General features: G+C 36.7%; 1 protein-coding gene across 1 annotated transcript; it reads left to right on the top strand.

The window, feature by feature from the left end:
- Window positions 1-116: 116 nt before the first annotated feature.
- Window positions 117-22,321, top strand: msh5 (mutS homolog 5). Its single transcript, XM_051863999.1, has 24 exons — window positions 117-382; window positions 475-598; window positions 844-924; window positions 1,062-1,115; window positions 7,763-7,884; window positions 7,960-8,069; window positions 8,264-8,299; window positions 8,389-8,471; window positions 9,114-9,159; window positions 9,258-9,396; window positions 9,486-9,548; window positions 10,150-10,278; window positions 10,376-10,448; window positions 12,114-12,223; window positions 13,078-13,158; window positions 14,025-14,112; window positions 14,211-14,397; window positions 14,510-14,636; window positions 17,042-17,191; window positions 17,427-17,501; window positions 17,599-17,742; window positions 17,896-18,033; window positions 19,101-19,174; window positions 19,367-22,321. The coding sequence occupies exons 1-24, from the start codon at window positions 299-301 to the stop codon at window positions 19,476-19,478; spliced, it is 2,430 nt and encodes an 809-aa protein (XP_051719959.1). The 5' UTR covers window positions 117-298; the 3' UTR covers window positions 19,479-22,321.
- Window positions 22,322-22,418: the final 97 nt, after the last annotated feature.

Below are 22,418 nucleotides of genomic sequence, written 5' to 3'. Positions count from 1 at the left end.
AGAAATGAATTAATTTTTAAATAAAATTAAAAGGAATTAAAATTCATCTGTTTTTATTCTGTGCTTCGCGCCATATTCACGCGCTTGTGACTCGAGGGCGCTTGACGTGTCTCGTGCCTGTGGTCAGAACTCAGAAGACAGCGGCGACATTTGGTCGAATATCACAGAAAAAACAACAAATATTAAAACAGCTGATTATCCTATATTATTTGCGCGTTATTTCTTGTTTTAGATACTCGAACACAAGTCAAGTCAAGAATGACTTGATAAGTGTAAATGTCTAAATGTATAGTGAAATATGGCTGAAAGCAACATTTTACAAGAACCAGAAAGTAGCGCTGTGAGTATAAATGAAGATGAGGAGAATGAGGGAAACTCTGAGGTAAATAGTTATTATTATTTAATAATATCTCAGTTATAACGTACTTAATTACGTTAGTAACACAGCGATGTGATAATTTTGTTTTATTTTAGATTTTTCTGAGTGTATTTATTCAACAAGGTAAAATTGGGCTGAGTTACTATGACAGTAGCGATTATACGCTGCATTTCATGCTGGACACGATGGACAACAGCGACCTCCACCTGCTGGATAGAGGTACTGGATCCACTGCAACCCGCTTTCTGCTGTATTTGCATGCATGGGTGCATAGAGGTCTCTTTAGTTTCTTGCTCTCTTTCATCTGTCTCCCGTTGGTTGTTTCTTCATACATTTCCCTGCTTGCGTCTGTTGGTTGTATCAGCCAGAATACACTGATTGGAGATGCAGTAGGTAGAGGAATGCATGATGTTTTTGCTTGATTGTGTTGGTTTGTTTTTGCCATCATGAATTTTATGTTTCAGTCATTCAAGAGCTGAGTCCAAACGTCATAATAACAAGTGCCAAACAAGAGCAGAGCTTGACGCAGTTTCTCGAAAGGCTTGGTAATAGTTTTAATTTTCTCTAAATCATAATTTTAGATGATCAGCAAGATCATCTCTCACTTTGTTGTTTTTTGTTTTGTTTGTTTGTTTGTTTTGTGCAAAAAGCGTCATACTATCAAACTTTGCTTCAATTTCAGAATTAAATCCTGATTATAAGCCTGAAATGGTGATGTTTCCAAATGCAAACTTTGGTAAGTGTTCACAAATAGTTATGTTGGCTTGGAAAAGCCAACATATTGATATTCTACTTAAACTTCTTATTATTATTGTTATTTTTATTTTGCTCTCTATCATAATTCCAGGAAAATTTGTTATTCTGTGTAGTTTAACAGGATGTTAATGCTGCTCTTTTCCTGGATGGAGATTCTGTAGAACTCCAAAAATGACACAAAAAATCTTTGATATATGGGTCAATGACATGACGGGTAATTTTTTTTTTTGTCCAAAGGCCTTAATAATAATGAAAAACAAAGATATGACATCCAAAGTATGTAAGGCAGTACAACTATATATCTTTTATTGAATCCAAAAGGTTTTAATTATATTTTGCTACATATAAAGGTATTTTAAAGATTTTGAAGTGTCAAAAGGTCATTCGGTTTAACCATCTAAAGGCCAATACAGCCATTTCATTTGTGATTAAAATATCTTAAAATGTAATAAATGTATATATTTTTTTATTCTGGCATGATTTTATAACATCATATATCAACATATTGCAACATGGTTTTAAAATTATGTGTAGAAGTCGTTGCTTTGTTATGAGAAAGAATGTCCAGAAAAATGAATTTCATTGATTGTCATTCAGAGTAACCAGTATAAAGGGACCATTTTGGACCATTTAAGTCATGTGGTCAATATCATGTGACAGGATGTGACATCATTCAGACACATGCAAAAAACCACATGGCCATGAAGCAAAGTAACTAACTCTCTCTTAACTGACAAAAGCAGTGTTAATTGATTATAAAAACCACATAATCTCATTGTTAACACTTAATAAAACTTCAAAATCAGGGCTCAATGCTAAGGATTTTTTCTATTGGCCCAGTCGGGCCAGTGGATCAAATTTTTACTTGCCCCGCCAAAATTTTCACTGGCACCACAACAAAAAATTAATAAAAGTAAAAGACAAGAAAATGGGCCTATAAAATAAACATAGTTATTGTTTTCATTGTCTTTGTTACATTTAACCTCAATAAATAGGGTTATGACACCAAAAGCTACTAGATTAACTCACTTATATTAAATATTGTTAGACAAATAAACAGTAAGTAATAAAATAGTAACAAATAATCAAATTACGAGTAATAGCACAAATAAATACAACAGAACAAACATATAAATGAAATAAATGGTGCTTTTCAAGATTTTCATGTAGGTTTAAACAGGAGATTTTCAGGTATAGAAATTGTAATCTAATGTATAACTAACTATAACTAGGCTATAGATTAAACTTTATTAAAGTTAATCAGTCAAGAGCAGTTATAGATGCATAAAAATGTTTTTAATGTTGAGAATATAAAACGTTAAATACTGTTATTTGAAATTATTAAAAAAAAATGAAGACACTTTAAATGTGACATTAAACCCGCCAGTAGGTGGCAGCGAATCACTGTTAATGAGCGAATCATTGAGATTCAACCTATTCATTCAAACGGCTGATTCATTCAGGAAGTGTTGCTCAGAGATTTCTGTGGACTTTGGAACTATTTTTGTTGGCGAAATACAGTGAAACAGACGATTTGGTGTCTTAAATGTAAGTCACTCGATATTAAGTTGTTGTTCATTAAACTGTACGCTGAATAAAATCAATATCACATTTGTAATCATGCTAATATTTGGAGAAAAACGGCGCTCTTTGTGTAATATTGGTTAACTATATTAAATGATATAAATATGAAATATATACAGGGGCATTTCTGCCCATTATCTTGAATTCTGGGGCATTCTAAAGGCATTTTAATAGACTAAATCACGCAGCGAAAGCGTGCAATCTAAATGTGCACGCGCACTATTCTAACATACTAGACTACGTCACGTAGTGCATGCGTGCACTCAATGGGTGTGTTTTTTTTTTTTGTTTTTTGTAAAGTGAGGGACATACTCGATAATATCAGATCGTTAAATCAACAATTACGATATCATAGACGATATATAACGCACACCCTACAGCACTGGCCCGATCGGGCAAGTGACAGTTCCGTCTACTGTCCCGATCGTCGTTCACACTGGCCCCGGGCCATCGGACAGTCCTTATTATCGAGCCCTGAAAATTAATTATATCTCCATTATCCTTTTTTTTTTTTTTAACCCTTACCCTTTAAATTAATTTCTAGGGGCATTTTTACCATTATAAGAGCATTTTTTCTAAACTTATTAAATGTATGCATCATATTTCGTCAATTTGTTAAATTAAAATAGAAAATTTGTTTTTAAATGTTAAACAATAAATTCAGTTAGAACAATAACACCCAATGAGACTGTGTCTCCAATCAAAAGAAATCATCAAAAAATCCATGTTTGCAACTGCAGAAGTGACACAGAAGCTTAGACACATTTACATGGACTACTTCATGCAGCTCATTGGTAAATACAATTTTTTGAATAGAAATATGTAAAAAAAAAACAACAAAAAAAAACTTTAAAAGTGGGATATTTAAGTAAAAACAGCCTATGTAAAGTGTAAATATGAAAATAAAACCGCCAGTAGGTGGCGGTAAATCTTAATGTGCTAGTCATTCATTCAGATTTTCAAAGAGCAGATTCATTCAAAATCACAGTTGCTTGGAGACGCCAACAGTTCTGGTGTGGCTTTGTTTGAAACTATTTTCACGAAATAGAGCAAAAACAGACAGTATTGTGTCTAATGTTAAGTCACTTAATATCTACTTGTTTATTGGACTTCAATAAGATAAGTAACACATTTGCAATCATGCCAATACTCGGAGAAACAGCTGCGATAGACAATGTTACTGGTGTTCAGCAGCAACACCGGTTATATCACTTGCCCACCGTGACCGCAGCACAGCTCCCAACGTCGTTTTAATTTTCATTTAGTTCAGTTAGAGAATAGACACTACAGTTAAAACGGAACGCCTCTGCTCAATTCAGTGAGCCGAATGGGAGTCCAGCACAGATCAACTGCAGGAGTCAGATTTCACCTCACTTCGCCCATTTCGCCTCACTTTTCTGAATGACAAGACGATGGAAGAACATTTGCAAAGTGAAATGTAAACGCGCATATTTAAGCGAGTTTGTCATTGTACTGTTTTGTTGTTGTGTTTTTCGTATAATAAATATTTTCTAGAATTTTTTAGAATAAGAATTGCTGCTACTTAAAAAGTGAAAGTATGCGCACGGGCATTCATAACTGTGTTTTTTTTTTTTAATTAATTTTTAGAGGCATTTTTGCCCCAAGCCCCCGTTAATTTCCGACCTTGCTTATGATAATCCAAATGTAGTATTTCCAGTTAATTTGGCTGAAACATCTGCAGCATGAGATGGTCTGGTAAGTGCGTCATACCTGTTTCAGCTTGTAAACAATCTTTGAAGTGTAGTCCTTCGTGCACGTCTTTTGCACTTGCTCTGCTGACTGAAGTAAAGTCTTTGAATGAAGGTATGAAAAGCAGCCGATTGCAGTATGAAAAATAACTGTTGTTCAGTGTAGATGCATTTTGGGAGTTGTGCTTTTTATTCCGATTGTATTATAGATCTGTTCATGAGAATCGATCGGGTCACTCGCACTGGTGCGCCTAAATATTTTTTCACAGTCGCACGCAGTTATTTTTAGTTGCAAATGCGACTGAAATGGTCGCACTGTAGAGCCCTGTGATGTCTCGACGAAATTGATTTTTTCTCCAAATTTTAAACATGAATTATAGCCATTCAACATTACAGTGTAATTGAAAGATTTCTCTTTTTTTTATTTATTTATTTTTTTACATTTATTAGGCTTCAAAAATATAACAACTTATAATTTAAGTGAACTTAGAACAATCCTCACATAAACCCATAATAAATGTCATATTTACCTGTGCCTTTCCTATGTCTAACAGAAAATACAGAAATTGAATAAAGTTACCAAACAGTCTGTACTTAATAATTTATAGCCTAAATTAAACATAGATTAATCATTATTAAAGCTACAAAAGTTCTTTAGTCAAGAGCAGTGAGTAATTTTCTCTGTTACCTTTGTTCTTTCATTATCTTCAATGGCAGACAGCAATGGTTGCTGTCACTTTAAAGGCTACCGCTGCTGCACGAGGCGGATCTCACACGCATCCCACTTTCTCACAGCTTTTGTTTTGAGACTTTATTTAACTCATTCAAGGCTGCTCTTATGAGGATACTTGACAAAAGTGATATTTTCATTTTAACTGATACTGTTATTGTTCGTTCAAGTGTGACAGAGAACTCGATTCTGGTGCGCCTTCCGTGCGCACGATGGCGCGCGTCTTTCTGTGCGTCGTGTGTGTGACAGGACATTCACAGACAGCGTGTTCTCATTTTCTCTTTTGGCGCGCTTAAAGGGTTAGTTCACCCAAAAATGAAAATTCTGTCATTAATTACTCACCCTCATGCCTTTCCACACCCGTAAGACCTTCGTTCATCTTCGGAACACAAATTAAGATATTTTTGTTGAAATCCGATGGCTCAGTGAGGCCTGCATAGCAAGCAATGGCTATGCAGGCCTCTTTCAAAACACTGCTTCAGGAAGCTTTGGAGCATTATGAATCAGCGTGTCGAATCATGATTCGGATCGCGCGTCAAACCACCAAACTGCTGAAATCACGTGACTTTGAACCGCTGATTCGACACGCTGATTCATAACGCTCCGAAGCTTCAGGAAGCAGTGTTTTGAAATTGGCCATCACTATATAAGTCGTTATTTTGTTTTTTGGTGCACCAAAAATATTCTCGTCACTTTATAATATTAATATTGAACCACTGTACTCACATGAACTGATTTAAATATGTTTTTAGTACATTAATGGATCTTGAGAGAGATCTTGATTTCAACAAAAATATCTTAATTTGCATTCTGAAGATTAACGAAGGTCTTAAGGGTGTGGAATGGCATGAGGGTGAGTAATTAATGACATTATTTTCATTTTTGGGTGAACTAACCCTTTAAATGGTTTAAAAGCATTTGCATGAATAAGAGCGTGATCATATATTGCAATGCTAGCCAAAGGATGACAGAAAAAAACGGATGCTGCATTACAGTTTTTCTCGATTGTTAAAACACTATAACCAGGCTTTTGAACTAAACTTTCAAAACCATAACGGCATTTATCAAAAAGCACACCCAATCCCCTAAACTCTAAACACTACTCCCCTGTTTTGACACATGAGTCAGATTTGTTGAGCTGTCACTGCAGAACTCTACACACAAATCCCTTAATTTCTTATTGCGTACACCAAGTGGTCATTTTGAAAGCACTAGCATTCAATACTGTTCACTTAAGTAAGCACAGCTTGAGCTCAATTAGCACACAATTCCCCAGGTAAAAACACTAAGAGTCAAATTTGAACATACGTCAATCAGATCCTTCAGTAGATAGATAAAAGGGCCTGAATCAGTTCATTGAGTTTTGAATAATGGATCCACAGAGAAATGAAGGAATAGGTCGAGGAGGGAGAGGAGGAAGAGGGAGAGGAGAGGAGGAGGAGGAGGAGGACGTGAAGGAGGAGGAGGAGGAGGACGTGAAGGAGGAGGAGGAGGTGAAGGAGGAGGTGGATGAGGAGGAGGTAGAGAAGGAGGATGAGAACAAGCAAGGGCAAGGAGACACGCCACTTTAGTTGACCTTGTCCTTGTCCATGGTATGACTATGAGGGAGGCTGGGCAATGACTACAGCCAAATTGAGTCGCTTCACCGTTGCCTCCATCATCAGAACCTTCAGGGAGGAAAATAGGTAGGTGTACTTAGAGTAAGACTGCTCTGTACAGTAACTTTTGAGTTCTGTACTCTGTGCTGTGACAACGCATACACTGTTGCACTATGCTACTATAATAAAGAAATGCATCAAATTGCCTTGCATACAGATAGAGTTTCAGTCCTAAACCTGATAGAGGAGTTTTTTTCGGCATGGCAGTGGAAAGTGTATGACTGAGAGCCTTATATCTTTGTTCACCTCCTCCAGGCCACGGAAGAAGCCTGCCTAGACATATGCATGCCAGGGGTGGATCAGGCAGTCATGTAGAGGATTTTACCCCCGCTGCCCGGTTAGGGCCAATTGTGATGTGGATGAGATTCTCTGTCTTGACCCAGACCAAAGAGCTAATAATTTTTAATTTTATTAATTATTTTATTATAATTTTTATTTTTTTACTGTGTTATGAATGAATAAAAATGTGCAATGTATACATTGATTGTGTCTTTTGTGTTCATCATGTGAAAAGGTTTTTGAGGGGGGAACCACAAGCAACATAACTTACCAGTTTTGAAAATGTTGTTTTGAATTTATTGCAGAATTTAAGACTATGTTGTAGTGCGTATTGTATTATAGTGAGGGCAAAGTTTGGTTTTTCAGCAAGAGTGAATGGTTTTGAGTGTAGAGCTTCATTTTGACCTGAAAATAGGATGTTTGGGGAATTGGGTGAGACGTTATGGATTTGTGTATACTGTTTTGAGAATACGAGGCATAGTTTCAAGAAATGTGTTTAAGCAATTGAGAAAAAATTTAATTGCGTTAATATTTTTAATGCGTTAAACTGGAAAAAAATTAATCGCATGTGTGCATGAACTGCACATGTGTGCATGAAATTTTGCAGTGTTTCATCAGCTTAGTGAAGATTCGGTCACAGTAATTGATCCTCTCCCATCCTCTGCAGGTCTGGAGATCAGCAGACAGCGACTCCTCTCAGCACACCTCCCGTTTCTCCCTCCCAACATCACAGAGAGTGAGAAAATCCCGTATCTCTCCTCCTGTATCCCATTAGACTCGGTGCTGATGGTGAGGCATCAGAGATGTTTTATGCTGATTCTGAACAAATGAACATACATATCATGATGATGTTCTTTGTTGTAGATGAGGTCAATAGGAGGACTGTTGAAGTGTCTAGAGAGGAGAAGAGTCGGCTCAGAGCTGGAGGACAGCAGTGTAGGCATCCCCATATTCAAGTTCCTGACGTACACGCTGTAAGACATTGATGTATCAGCCACTCATTTAAAAAATGTTTTTTTCTTATTTTTCCAGTGAGTACAATACAATACAATATTTATTTATTTATAAATCACATTTAAAAACACCCAAGGTTGACCAAAGTGCTGTACATAGTATAAAAAAGTATAAAAATCTGTTTTGTTCGTTTTGTTCATTCATTATTTTGCAGGAAAGATGTTGTGTACATCGACAGGGACACATACAGGTTGGTTGTATGAACAAGTCCCTTCCTTTATTTGTTCTGTTCATACACCTTTTTAGAGCTGTAAAAACCTGTTTGCACTTTTTCCTCAGTGCACTACAGATCTTTAAATCTGAGCTGCATCCTTCCGTCTTTAAACTTCAGTCAGGAGAGAAAGAGGGATTGAGTCTTTATGGTAAAACATATTCTTTTTACCACCATCTACAGTTAATTAAATCCTGTTATGTTTTAGTGCAGGGGTTTTCAAACTGGCGTGGAAAAGGGAGCGGTAAGAGGTCTGTGGCAAAAACAGTGTGAAAAATGTAAAAACAAATAAATAAAAATAAAAAAAGATCAAACAAAATAATAAAAATAGATTTTAAAAGTACAGTACTATAGTAGAGTACTGTAGTAGAAAGATTAAAAAATGCAGTAATGTAATATAAACAAAGTATTTTCAAGTGCTGGGGCATTTCGTTCTCAAAAGCATATAAATGTTAATCCTGCAAGAAAAAGAATGTTAGTTATAATTAATTAAAAATTTCCTTCACACCTGTTTAAGTGTGTACTCAGAAAAGTCGAAAATGGTTGTTGCTTTATGGAAAGTCTGCAGAAGGAATTTTTTCACCCAAAGTTCTGTCATCATTTACTGACTCTCATTTCATTTACAAACCTTCCGTTCAACACTATAAGAGAAAGTGTAAGTTCTGAAGAATACTCATGCTAATCATATGCAATAAAAGTGAATAGGTGTAAATGATGACAGAATTTTCATTTTAGGGTAAGCTATTTTCTTTATATTTGTGGGAAAACTGTGGCCACATTTTGCTTTATGCAGGTCTTCTGAATCGCTGTCGGAGCAAGTTTGGATCTCTGCTTTTACGGTAATGTCCCCTAGTTTTATAACAGAGATGTTATCACATTTAAAAGGTGTTTAAGCCCTAATTGGATGAAATAAAGACTTCCTTTTCCTTTGTCTCAGGCAATGGTTCCATAGACCTACTCGAGATCTGAACATCCTGAATAGACGTCAGGAAGTGATCCGTTTCTTTACATCCCCTCGAAACTTTGCTGATCTGAGCACTTTACAGAGTTGCCTGCGGAATATTAAGAACATCTCGGTACATTTTGCAACATTTTTTCTAAAGCTCAACATTATTTAAGCAGAGCCAAACAACAAAAACTGACTCTTAGCTTGTCTTTCATGTAGACATTGCTGCAAAAAATGTCTCTCTCCACTCCGAAGGTCGCAGTCTGGCAAAGTCTATATAAGGTGTGGCACAACGCTAAGATTAAAGGGTTAGTTCACCCAAAAATGAAAATTCTGTCATTAATTACTCACCCTCATGTCGTTCTACACCCGTAAGTCCTTTGTTCATCTTCGGAACACAAATTAAGATATTTTTGATGAAATCCGATGGCTCAGTGAGGCCTGGATTGCCAGCGATGGTACTTCCTCTCTCAAGATCCATAAAGGTACTAAAAACATATTTAAATCAGTTCATGTGAGTACGATGGTTCTACCTTAATATTATAAAGCGACGAGAATATTTTTTGCGCGCCAAAAAAGCAAAATAACGACTTTTTAACAATATTTAGTGATGGCCGATTTCAAAACACTTGAATCTTGAGAGAGGAAGTACCATTGCTGGCAATGCAGGCCTCACTGAGCCATCGGATTTCATCATAAATATCTTAATTTGTGTTCCGAAGATGAATGAAGGTCTTACGGGTGTGGAACGACATGAGGGTGAGTAACTAATGACATTATTTTCATTTTTGGGTGAACTAACCCTTTAAGTTCATTCATTCTTCCTAAAGAGGCTTGGCTATCCTGGTTTGATTTCCCCCCCCCAATTTTTCTTTTTTATAAGACGGTGTACAATGCATTGTGCATTAGGGACACTGTTCGCTCCATGCCCCAATCCATCCAACTTTTCAGTGAAATCAGTGCAAACTTCACCGATGATCTTTTCTACATCGCCACATACATCAGTAAAGTGGTGAGAACATGGAGCAATGCATGTTTTTAACTGATGTTTATGTTAAATTATTACTGATTTAATATAATTGCTTTGCATTTTCCATTCTCCATTGCAGGTAGACTTTGAAGGAAGTGCAGCCGAGAACCGATTCACTGTTAGGCCGAATGTCGACCCTGTTATTGACGAGAGTGAGTGGTTTTCCATGGATTTTTTTTAGTTTTGATGGTATAGCAACTAAAGGTGCACAGTATATCGGTGGCTAATATATTATTCACAGGTAACTGGGAAAACTAAACGATTGTTTAATTATCCACTTATTTTCAACGTGAAAGTGAACTGTTTCCTATGGGTGTGCAAGACTTCTGATTCGATTCTGATTTTGTAGAAGTATGTCGTTTTTTTGCAATGTAGATTTAAGATCAAATCAGTGTTATTTTTCAGCACATCTGTATGATGTTTTTAACTGATTCCATTGAACTGATTCTAATTATCAGTGAACAATCCTAGGTCTGCAAGTAAGGGCAAGCTCACACTACAGGACTGTAAAGGCCGGAACACACCAAGCCGACGCCGACGAACTAGTGGTGACGAAAGCAGGTTGGCTCACGTCGGCAGCGTCTGTGTCCAAAGTTGCCCTGACACACCAAACCGACACTCGACACCCGACCAAGTAGCACGTCCATTCTGTGCCTGCGCAAGATGACATGCCTTTCCGTACCAGCAGGTGGCAGTAGCTGAACAGCCAATCAGAATGATCAGATGGCCCGACGGACCGACGAGCGCCGACTTCAGCCGACGGTGCAGAACACACTGAGAAAACTTAGTCGGCCGACGAACAAAAACTGCCCGACGGCCAACCGTCGGCTTGGTGTGTTCCGGCCTTAAGACTAGCTGAATTGCTGTGATGCTCACACTACACAAGGTTTCTTGTCATCTGTCGTCGTCTTGTCTTGGCAGTGCGCATACTAGGGGAGAGCGGCACAACCTAACACTTTTTGACTTTCTCAGTTTGTGTAAAACCACTTGTGTTTCAGAGTATTTTATTTATTCCCACATTAATTTCACACATGTCTAGTACAATTATGTGGTTTGGTTTCATTAATACATTGTATACTTTTTTCTTGATTTACCCCGAAAGAATGGAAGTGAAATGTAACAACATGCCCCATTTTTATTCACCTTTTTCTCATGGTTTCTTAATAGAAAATAAAAAGTTGTTAATGTGAATTATGTCACTAACATGATTGAATAGCATAGTTGTAATAGGGGCACATTGTAATGCAGTGTTACAACAGCTCCCATCTGAGCAACTGGGATTTAAACCCTGGCTAGTGTCTTCTGCTGCTTAGATCAGCATTAAAGAGCTATCTAAACTGCTAAATAACAGAGTGGAGATTAAAAACACTGACGAGGTAATCAACAAGTGAAGAGTTCATTTGCAAAAACGGATAACTCAGTTTTTATTAATTCTCATAAATCATGTTTTGTTTTTTTTGTGCATTCCAAGTAATATCAGTCAAACTGCAGTTGGGTTGTTTTGATAAAGTAATAATTAACTAAAAAAAAATGCAGGTAACTTACAAAATTAAAGTTCATTGAAAGTATGTTTTTTAATATATATTAAAAGTTTGTTTTTTAGCAAAAGCAGATAACTTTGTAATTGCATTTAAAACACACATGTGCACACACACACACACACACACACACACACACACACACACACAAAAGGACAACCAACTCTTCACTTGTTGATTATCAGTTATTCTCAGCAGTTTGAATCATGAACTTTGTAAAGTTTGCTTCACTTTTATTATATAGATTTTTATATTTTTGTTTTATTCTCTTTTTTACAGAGAAAAGGAGGATGATGGGTCTGCCAGATTTCCTGACAGGCGTGGCTCGTACAGAGCTGGAAAACCTGGACCCTCGTTTCTCCACCTGCAGTGTCATCTACATGCCTCTGGTCAGGACGTGATTAACGCTCCCCTCCGTTCATTAAAATGTGATGTGTAACCTAATTGTTGACACTGAGATTTTAACATAAAGGTTGCAGGTCAAAATACATGTTAGAGCGAGCCAATAAATGAAGAGTCAGTAAGGTTGGCATTATGCCCCTGAGCAGGCCACTTGACCCCAGCTTGCTCCAAGATGACTGTTCCTGTAATTAGTGTACTGCAGTGCAGCTAAATGACAAGCAGCTGTAACGACTGTGCAGTAACAGCTGTGACATCTCATCTAGGTTAGCAAAAGCAGCTAGCAGTACTGTTTTATTAAATAGTGAAATAGCTTGTAATTAGTCATAGAATTTCATTTATTTATTTTTTTGTGACTTATCTGTGCCACCAAACAGAATTGCAAAAATAATGAATGTTTCCAAACAGATTTCCCAAATGCATTTATATTCCTCTTTTTCTATTGTTCATGCAAAGAGGAAGTCTTTCCCCAAACTCATGCCATTGGCTGAGACATTTTAAGCCATTCAAACACAATGCAATGTTGCAAGCACCACACTTTTTGGGGATAAATCAGCCTATTAAAGGTTTACTTATAGCGGTCTCTACATATTAAATTTTGACAGGAGAAAATATTTTAACATCACAAAAAAAAGACTTTTCACCTTAAGAGATCTTATCATTGAAATAACAAAATGAATAGGTTTTAGAGCTGCTAACTGATAGTGAGCAGTATAAGGTGCATTTCAGTGGTATGCATTCACATATAATAAAATGCCTGTATAAATGTTGATGGATAGTAATTATATTGTTTAACTGATATACATGATGACATCCTGGTATTTCATTCTGTGTTGGATGACAGATTGGATTTTTACTGTCACTGCCAAGATTACCCTCCATGCTGGATAAAGAGAGTTTTGAGATAGAGGGTCTTGATTTCATCGTGAGTATGCCAGTGCTTTTTATTACACTGTTTGTAAGGCAACGCACTATAATTAGGATTTGTTTAAATTGGAACACATTGAGTATTATACTTTTGCAGTTAATTTAGCCTGAACTGTAAAGGGTTAGTTCACCCAAAAATGAAAATTCTGTCATTAATTACTCACCCTCATGTTGTTGCAAACCCGTAATACCTTCGTTCATCTTCGGATCACAAATTAAGATGTTTTTGATGAAATCTGAGAGGTTTCTGACCTGCCTATAAACAGCAACGTCATAACCAATTTCAAGAAAGGTAGTAAAGACATTTTTAAAATGGTTCACATGACTGCAGTGGTTCAACATTAATTTTATGAAGCAACAAGAATACATTTTGTGCGCAAAAAAAACTAAACAAAAATAACTTTACTGAACAATTTATTCTGTTCCATTGTCTCCTATGCAGCTGACATTGTAAACACAGTGCAGCACTTCTGTGTTTATGTCCGAATGCCACCTCAGTATTGGCCGACGCTGTTCACGTGAGCAGCACGATGCATGCATGCGATGCTGACGCAGGAGCCGACCAATAATGAGCCGGCGTTTGGACGTAAACATGGAAGCGTTGCACTGCGTCAACTGCATAGGAGACTGACGGGGAAGAGAAGAATTTGTTGAATAAAGTTATTTTTGTTTGGTTTTTGCACACAAAAAGTATTCTTGTCCCTTCATAACATTAAGGTTGAACCACTGTTGTCACGTTGACTATTTTAACAATGTCTTTACTAACTTTCTGGACCTTGAATGTGATAATTACATTGCTTTCTCTTGGGGATCAGAAAGTTGGTAAGAGCTGATTTTTGTGTTTTATTTTTTGGATTGTTTTAGTTTCTGTCAAAAGACCGACTGCATTACCGCAGCACTCGAACCAAAGAGCTGGACAGCATGCTGGGAGACCTGCATTGTGACATCCTAGGTCTTTTTTTTTCTTCTTTCTTGCAGTTAATCAATGACATAATTGCACAAAACCCTTATGTCTTTAAAAACTACGTAATCGTGTTATTTTTTTTGTAGATATGGAGATGGCATTAATGAGGAAGCTTCAGGCCTCAGTGCTTCAGCGGAGCGACTCTCTTCATAAGGTCATGTCCCTGTGTGCAGAGCTGGACTGTCTCATTGCTCTGGCTCAGGCCTCTCGGGATCACGGCTACTGCTGTCCAACCCTGACACCAAACCAAAGACTGGTCCTGATTGAGTCACGGTACAAATCATCTCTTCTAATTAGATAAATGTTACATTTTGGTTTTTCATTTCTGAGATCTCTGTTCTTATGAATTTATATCTCTCTATCTCTTCCACCCTTTATCTTTCAGACATCCTTTGCTGGAGCTGTGTACTCCAGTATTTGTGTCAAACACCTACATCAGCTCTGAAACTGAAGGCAAAGTGAAAGTTATTACAGGACCAAATTCATCTGGCAAGAGCATCTATCTAAAACAGGCAAAGGCAGCAATAAACATTACAGGCCTCACATTCACATAACGCTGTAAATTGAACTAACTTTGAAATAGAAAACGGTTCACTCATATTACTGTGAATGGGAGAAAGTGAAATATGATGGAATAAGTCCCGCCTTCTAAATAAAAGAGCCAATCAGCAATAGGTTCCCATAGCAACAATTGGTGTTCTGAGATGTGCGCTTCAGACTATACATGCACATTGGATGGGCCAAGTTAAATAAACACTTTTTAAATGATTTTTAATTATATTTAAGGATAAGAAACAACATTTATGGATCCGTTTATTACATATTTTTATTGCTAATTTGAAATAATATAATATTTAAATGTGAGCTTGGCAAGCAGTTTTTGAGATCTCTGTATTTTCCCCATTCATGTGGACAGGAGTTGCATGCCCACAATAGATTGCTGCAGGAATTATGTATTTTTGTAGGCCAATACCTAGGGATAGCACTTCCAGTTCCAGCGTCCTGAAGTTAATGTTTTTTTTTGAATGGGTGGGTTTTGGGGTTTTTGGTTAAATGCTTGAAATAAGGTCTGTGGTGAACACAAGCTCAACATTTTCATGTTTTATTTTACAATTTAAAATACATCAGTAATGCCCTCTTGTGATTTTTTTTAAAAGAGTTTAAAAGGCGGTTAAAAAGTGGCTAAATGAGAGTACAGTTTGTCAGGGACATTAAACATCATCAGACGAACATGTAAACTCATCTACTCACCCTTATTGTGTTTATAATCGCGCTCTTGCACACTATTATAACTCAAACCTTCAGGGAAATTTTTTTTAAACAAAGACTGAAGGAGTTATCGGAAGTTTAGCGATGGTGACGTTGAAGTCGAACGTTGTTTATAGACTACGTTTAGCTTTTAACTTCTGCCGATTGTATTTAGGCTTCAGAATTCATACAAGTTGTGTTCATTTGTGAAGATTATTGCAATGAACAAAACATGCAAGAATAACAAACTTTTGTTGGTCACACAGAGCTTATTTTCTGCAATAATCCAAAAGCCAATGGAAAAATCCTTTTGGGTTTTTGTTGAGGGAACCAGGGTGATGCGAACTCCTGGGTTGGCCTACAAAAATATGTCATCCCTGCAGCACTCTATAGCTGCACAGAGGCAAAATACCGCACAGATAATTTTTATAGGATGTTAAAATTGCCACTTTTGGGGGGTGAGCAAAAACGTGCCGTTTTAGTGCGTGTCCCTTTAAATGCTAATGAGCTCCTGCTCCCAGCCTAAGAGGGCGGAGCTTCAAGAGCTCATTCTCTGGTGTCAGGAGTCAGGACGCAATAATAATGTCAGAAACTGAGAATATATGCTGCATGGAGATAGAACAGGTATAGTTTAGTTTAATTAGTTATAACTTACGTTGTCATCTTGCTTTTATCCATTATTAGTACAAGCCTGGTGTAGCGGACCCCATCCGAATGATAGCCAAAACTTTACAGATGAGTTTTATGATGTTTATTGTACTTTACACAAAAGATGAAGCACCTGTTTTCACTGCAGAAAATCACTGTAAGAGCTGAATAAAACAGTGCATGTGTACATTAAAATATTATCCATAAACTCTCTCTCTTGCATTATTATCAACATACACAGCGAATCACACAGAAACACTCGTTACAACTAACAGTAAACAAATATATACAGACCTCGGGGGGTGCCTAATAAACTGGTAAGCTTTATATGTGTAAATCAACTCTGATTAAATATAATAAAGTGTGCTGCCATGATCCATCCTTGAGTAACAACTTTTTAGCAAAAGCTGTGTTTTGTATTGTCCCTTTGTATTGACATTCATTCACAAAGCAGTCTGGTGTAAAATGATTTGTGCAGACATAAACGAATTTAGGTATATGAGGGCACATTCCCATTACAAATAAAACTAATCCACTCCGTCTTCAGCAGCTCTGATTTCAGGAGTACATGAAGACTGTTATGTTCACACTTACATCTGACAAAAAAACACCTCAATCGCTTACCAGACATTCTTGTCGCTACAGCTGCTCCAGCCTGGAGAAAATGGCGGACAGTGTACAACTCGCTCAGGGCAGGGTCTATGCTAATACGGCAGAGTCCGTCAGCAGTCGTGGGGGGTCCCTGTGCAAAGTGACATCACTTTGCCCAGAAACTGCAAACGGCTTGTTCTGAGGCACTGCTTATGACTTATGGGAATTTTTAAAAAAAAGGAGCGGGTGGATTTTAATCATTATAGGGTGGTTGTGTACACACATTGCCAACACACAATCATGTAAAATGGAATTTTACCTTTAAGGAGCTAAATACAGCATTCCCTGACGCTTGATTGGGAATAATCCTAAATGTAGGCATTTCATCATTTCTTTTTGTAAAATCCTGTATTCTGGTTGGTCTTTAAAGGTGGGTCTGATTGTGTTCATGGCACTGATCGGCTCAGATATACCCGCTAAAGAGGCAGAGATTGGGCTGGTGGACGGAATCTTCACCCGCATGCAGAGCCGTGAGTCTGTATCAGTGGGTCTGAGCACCTTCATGATAGATGTGAACCAGGTGAGACCATCACACACTCACCCTGTACACACAAATGCCCGTATACATCTCAGTTCATCCGATTTTGTGAATGTTACCAAACTGTCATGTCTCTTGCTTTATGTAGCTTGAATTTGTACAGTGTTTGCAAGGCAGCCATTCAAAACTGCCACTGAGTCATTTAAATATTTACACAGCGAATTGCAATATCATCCTTCAGATGTTTTCTAATAATTATGATTCCTGTTCAATCTAGATGGCTCATTCTTTGAACTACAGCACTGGGAATTCTCTTGTCCTGGTGGATGAATTTGGCAAAGGAACCAACACGGTAAGTGTGGTATAGAGACAAGAGGAGCAAACAGGACTTACAGAAGACTTTTTGAAGGCATTTTATAACTAATATTGTGTGTGTGTTTATGATGCAGGTGGATGGATTGTCTCTCCTGACTGCATGTCTCAATCACTGGTTGCGTCGTGGGCCTCAGTGTCCTCACTTACTTTTGTCAACTTGCTTCCACAGCCTCATACAGCTGGGCTTGATCTCTGATTCCCCACTGCTGTCTTTACTGGTGCCATAGAAACAGGCTTTTAACAATGCTATGATAGGAGAAGACATTTTTTATAAACCAAAAATCATTGTCATTGATTTTTTTTTTTGTTTCCAAAACTGTGATTTTAAGACCAGTAAACTAATTTATGCATTGTTGTTTATTGTTTGACAGACTCTGGAGACAGCTATAGAAGGGGAAGAGCTGGTGTTTTTGTACCAAGTGAAAAATGGCATCTGCCAGTCGAGTTGTGCGGCTAATATTGCCACTCTGGCCGGCATTCCCAATGACCTGGTTACGAGAGGAGTGGAGGTATGACACTGAAATACTTCTTACTGTCTTTTTTAATGACATTCAGATGTGAGATGTTCCTATTTTGCTATCTCCTACTTTTGAAGGTGTTCCATTTCCCCGAACAAAAATAAAACACTTAAAAACACTTTTTCTTGGTTATGTGATGTTTCAAAAAAACATTAAGGGAACTTTCTACTTTATCATTTTACAAACATTATGGGAACTTTACTTTTGAATGTTCTTTGAATATTCAGTCACCATATTTATATGATGTCCTGCTTCTGTATATGAGTTGTGCATATATAACATAGGTTTTCAAATTTGAGTAGTGTTCTATTGCATTTTTCCAAGGAGTAGTTTGGGAAATCCATCTTTCACAGTTAAATAAAACACAGCTTTGAATTAAATGTGTGCATGCTGATGTATTTATTTGTTTTTTTTTTTATTATTTAATCCCTAGTTGACATTATAGGATTTAAAGGGTTAGTTCACCCAAAAATTAAAATTTCTGTCATTAATTACTCACCTTCATGTCGTTCCACACCCGTAAGACCTTCGTTTTAAGATAATTAAGATATTTTTGATAAAATCCGAGAGGTACCTGACTCGTCCATAGACAGCAATTTAACCACCACTTTCAAGGTCCAAAACGGTACTAAAGACATCGTTAAAACAGTTGACGTGACTACAGTGGTTCAACCTTAATTATATGAAGCGACGAGAATACTTTTTTTGTGCAAAAACAAAACAAAAATAATGACTTTATTCATCAATATCTTCTCTTCTGTGTCATTCTCCTATGCTGTTTATGTTCAGCGCTTCCAGGTTCTACGTCAGAATGTGGGCTAGAACTATTTTAACGATGTCTTTAGTACCTTTCTGGGCCTTGACAGTGGTGGTTAAATTGCTGTCTATAGGGAGATTAGAAACCTCTTGGATTTCATCAAAAATATCTTAATTTGTGTTCCGAAGATGAACGAAGGTCTCACAAGTTTGGAACGACATGAGGGTGAGTAATTAATGACAGAATTATCATTTTTGGGTGAACTAACCGTTTAATCTCCAAAATATCGTCATATATGCAGGTGTCAGAGTTATACAGAACAGGAAGAACCATCAGAAAGATGGACAGGCCATCTGCAGATGTACAGAATAGCAGGTAAAGGATGGTTCTGGGCTGCATTTCCCAAAAGCATTGTGAGCCTAAGTATGTCTTAGAACCATTGCTACCAATGGTCTCTACGATCAACTCAGGTGTACGATGCTTTTGAGAAACACAGACCTGGACAGTGAAACAGTATTATTCTTAAATTCTCTCCTCCTCCTACTTAAAATGTATTTTTTGATTCAGGTGTGCTGAGGTGGTGGAGAAATTCCTCAACATTGATCTGGATGACCCTGAGATTGATCTAGATTCTTATTTGAAAGACGAGGTGCTCCAAGCTCTTGAAGAGGTGCTGTGACAACATCGAAACTTAACTGTGGGACTGTTGGCTCACTTTGTGGAGAAATGTGCTGTCCATTTTATTTCAAGGTTTAAATGGCTCCCATTCCTCCTGCAAGTTTAAAGCTGATGGTTTGAATTGTATCATATTTGTTCCTGTGTTCCGAATTGGAATAGTTTAAAATATTTGAATGACATTGAATTGGAACACTGTAGATTTAAACAGCAACAAATGGCTGTGGTATTTGTTTTGATCTTTATTATTAATTAATTACTAGATCTAGCAGTTAGTTCACATACCTTAGTTGGACCATTCGATTGAATCAAACCAATATTTTTTAGTCTTGTTTTGCGATTCATTAAAATAATTATTTCCTAAGAGGCATTTGTTCATGATTTGAACATACTAGTCACACTGTACTGTATGTTTGTTTTTGCAGCCAGAGAAGGCAACTGAATAGAAAGATGCGTTGTCTTAGTATTACTTTGCAGTAAACAGGTTTGTTTTTCATGTTCTATTCACAGGAGCGCTGCCACTGAATGGTGGTGCAGAAAACACTGCAATTACTAACTCTCTAGGGGGCTGACTTGATTTCAGAGGACTGTTAATGAGTTTCCTCAAGTAATCACTTGTCACAGCATTAGAAAGAAACAACAACTTGCTCAGAGTTTACCAAATCAATTAAGTTCTCGAGCCATCTGTCGCAAGAGAACCAGAATCTGCTCTGGTAGGTGTGTGTGAGAAACCAAGCAGATACAAAACGCCCACTAAAGAACCTTAAATAGCATCCACTTCATTTATTGCAGAATCAAAAGCACTCAGTAGGGTGAAGCGGAGCAGTTTTTTTAAAAGGTACAAATTTAGAGATAGTTGCTAGATTAGCAATGTTATATTAGTATTATTATACTATTGTAGTATTTATTAATATTTTTAATCAGCTTTTGTTTTTATATTTTCAGTTATTAGTTTATATATATGGCTTTAGTAATTTTAGTACTTCAAATTTAACTGATTTATTTTAGTTAGTTGCCAAGGCAGCATTTCGAATTTTCATTTAGTTTTAAGTTTTAAGTTTTAGTTTTAGTTTTTAGTTTTTTAGTTTTAGTTTTTCTTGCAATATTTATATTTTAGTTTATATGCTTTATTTCAATTACTGAAGACTACTTTTTAGTTTTAGTTAAAGCTACACTATGAAGAACATTGTTTTGGTTGTGCTTTGGCTCTGCGTGACTGTTCTACTGCTCATAAAACATTCACTACAAGGCTTAAGAGATTTAACCAGTTTAGATGGAAAGGATCTCAAGCTGAGTAGCTGAAGACTTTACTGTAGCTTTACCCATTAATAGACGTGGTACTTCCTTGAAAATTAATTCCAGCACAGCGCCACAACAACTATAACCATAATGAAATGACCCTTCACAATTAATAATGCTTTACAATGAACTCTATTAGAGAGCTACATATTGCAAATGATCTGTTCAATAAAATACCTGTTGAGTAATAAAAATTCTCCGCGTCGCTTTTACAATGTTTCAAATCCCTCAGTTCTCGCCATCTCTGAAAAGCCAAGTCAATGTTGATTCTTGTTTTATTACAAGCTCTGTCGCATTCTCTTTGCCAGCAGACTCTCCTCTGTTCTGTGTTATTTTTTAAACATGTGATTCCCTGGAGGTTGGAGATTTAGCTTCTCCATATCAACCTTTCTCTCTTATTGTGACAACTAACCTATGGCATTCCCACACCATACACATGTCAAAGTAGCCAGAGCAACTTACGGATATGACTAGGCATTTGTGACATATGTACGCAGTGTCCTGCGAAAACCATCCAGTCAGGTCTAAAATATAAACACTTATAATAGACTTACCATAGTGAATCAGGGTAAGACAGGAGAAAAAAAAAGGATTGATGATGTATTGACTCAATATTATTTAAATTTTGTTAATTTTGAACAAAAAAAGTTGCATACCTTTAACAGTAACAACATTTAGATTTGTCAGACTTGATGCTAAATATTCAAGTCTAAATTAAGTTATAAAGTTCCTCATCCATTGTTAGCCAAATTGACAAAATTGCTGTAATTAATTATGATTACAACAGACTTGAGAGGTGTGAATTTAACTGATCTAACAAGTGCAGAATCAGATTTGGCTACAAAAGATGTCAGAGGCAGTCTACAATGTGTCACTTTCAGCCCTGGATTATTTGTACATATTAATTCAAGCATCTATTCAGCTTTCTGAGGTCCACTCAACTACGGCTAGCAGTGGTGCTGTTGTATTGATATATGTGCTGATGTTAGTGAAATGCATCTACATTCACAAGTAATAGTTGTTGTTATGGCATAATAAATTAATTTACGGTATGCTTATGTGTTGTTAACTGTGTTGGGGAAACAAATGATTGAGATTGTAATGATTGTGCTTGGACAGATGCTTCATTTTAGCTGCAGTAAGTGCTGTTACTTCTCCATAATGACCAGACATGTGTATCGACTAAGTCAGCAAAACTGACACTATGAATATAAATTACAAAACATATCTGTGATGATGTAACAGTTTAAACAACAGTTATTTGAGCACTCTTAATTACTTCATACAGCCTGAAAACAATGCCAATGAAAAACAAGAATTTGGCTGTTTATAAGTGTAAAAATAGAGAAACACTGAGAATGCATACTAGAAATGAAAATGAACAAAACCGTTTGCTCAGTGTTTTTTTGGCATATTGATTCACAATAAAATGGGTCTGTCAGGTGTTTTGAAAAGGTCCTTTGTGTGCTGACATTTAAATTGACTTTTTATTTTAAGTCAAAAATATAATTTAATGTGATTGAATCAACATGTTTTTTTCCAGGTATGTTTTTTTTTTTTTTTTCTCAAACACAAACAAAAAAGACACTGAAAAGAATTCAAAGAAAAACTTTGAATGTAGCTGTTGCAATATATCATAATATAA

This window comes from Ctenopharyngodon idella, chromosome 15 (assembly GCF_019924925.1).
Source record: "Ctenopharyngodon idella isolate HZGC_01 chromosome 15, HZGC01, whole genome shotgun sequence".
Taxonomy (NCBI): Eukaryota; Metazoa; Chordata; class Actinopteri; order Cypriniformes; family Xenocyprididae; genus Ctenopharyngodon; species Ctenopharyngodon idella.
This window is presented reverse-complemented; position numbering and strand designations above follow the sequence as displayed.

What these genes read in the sequence shown, in the direction of transcription:
- msh5 (XM_051863999.1), top strand. Translation starts at nt 299, where the DNA reads ATGGCTGAAAGCAACATTTTACAAGAACCAGAAAGTAGCGCTGTGAGT. An exon ending in CATTAGACTCGGTGCTGATG is followed by an intron (nt 7,885 to 7,959) that starts GTGAGGCATCAG and finishes TCTTTGTTGTAG; the next exon opens with ATGAGGTCAATAGGAGGACT. An exon ending in TCATGATAGATGTGAACCAG is followed by an intron (nt 17,192 to 17,426) that starts GTGAGACCATCA and finishes TGTTCAATCTAG; the next exon opens with ATGGCTCATTCTTTGAACTA.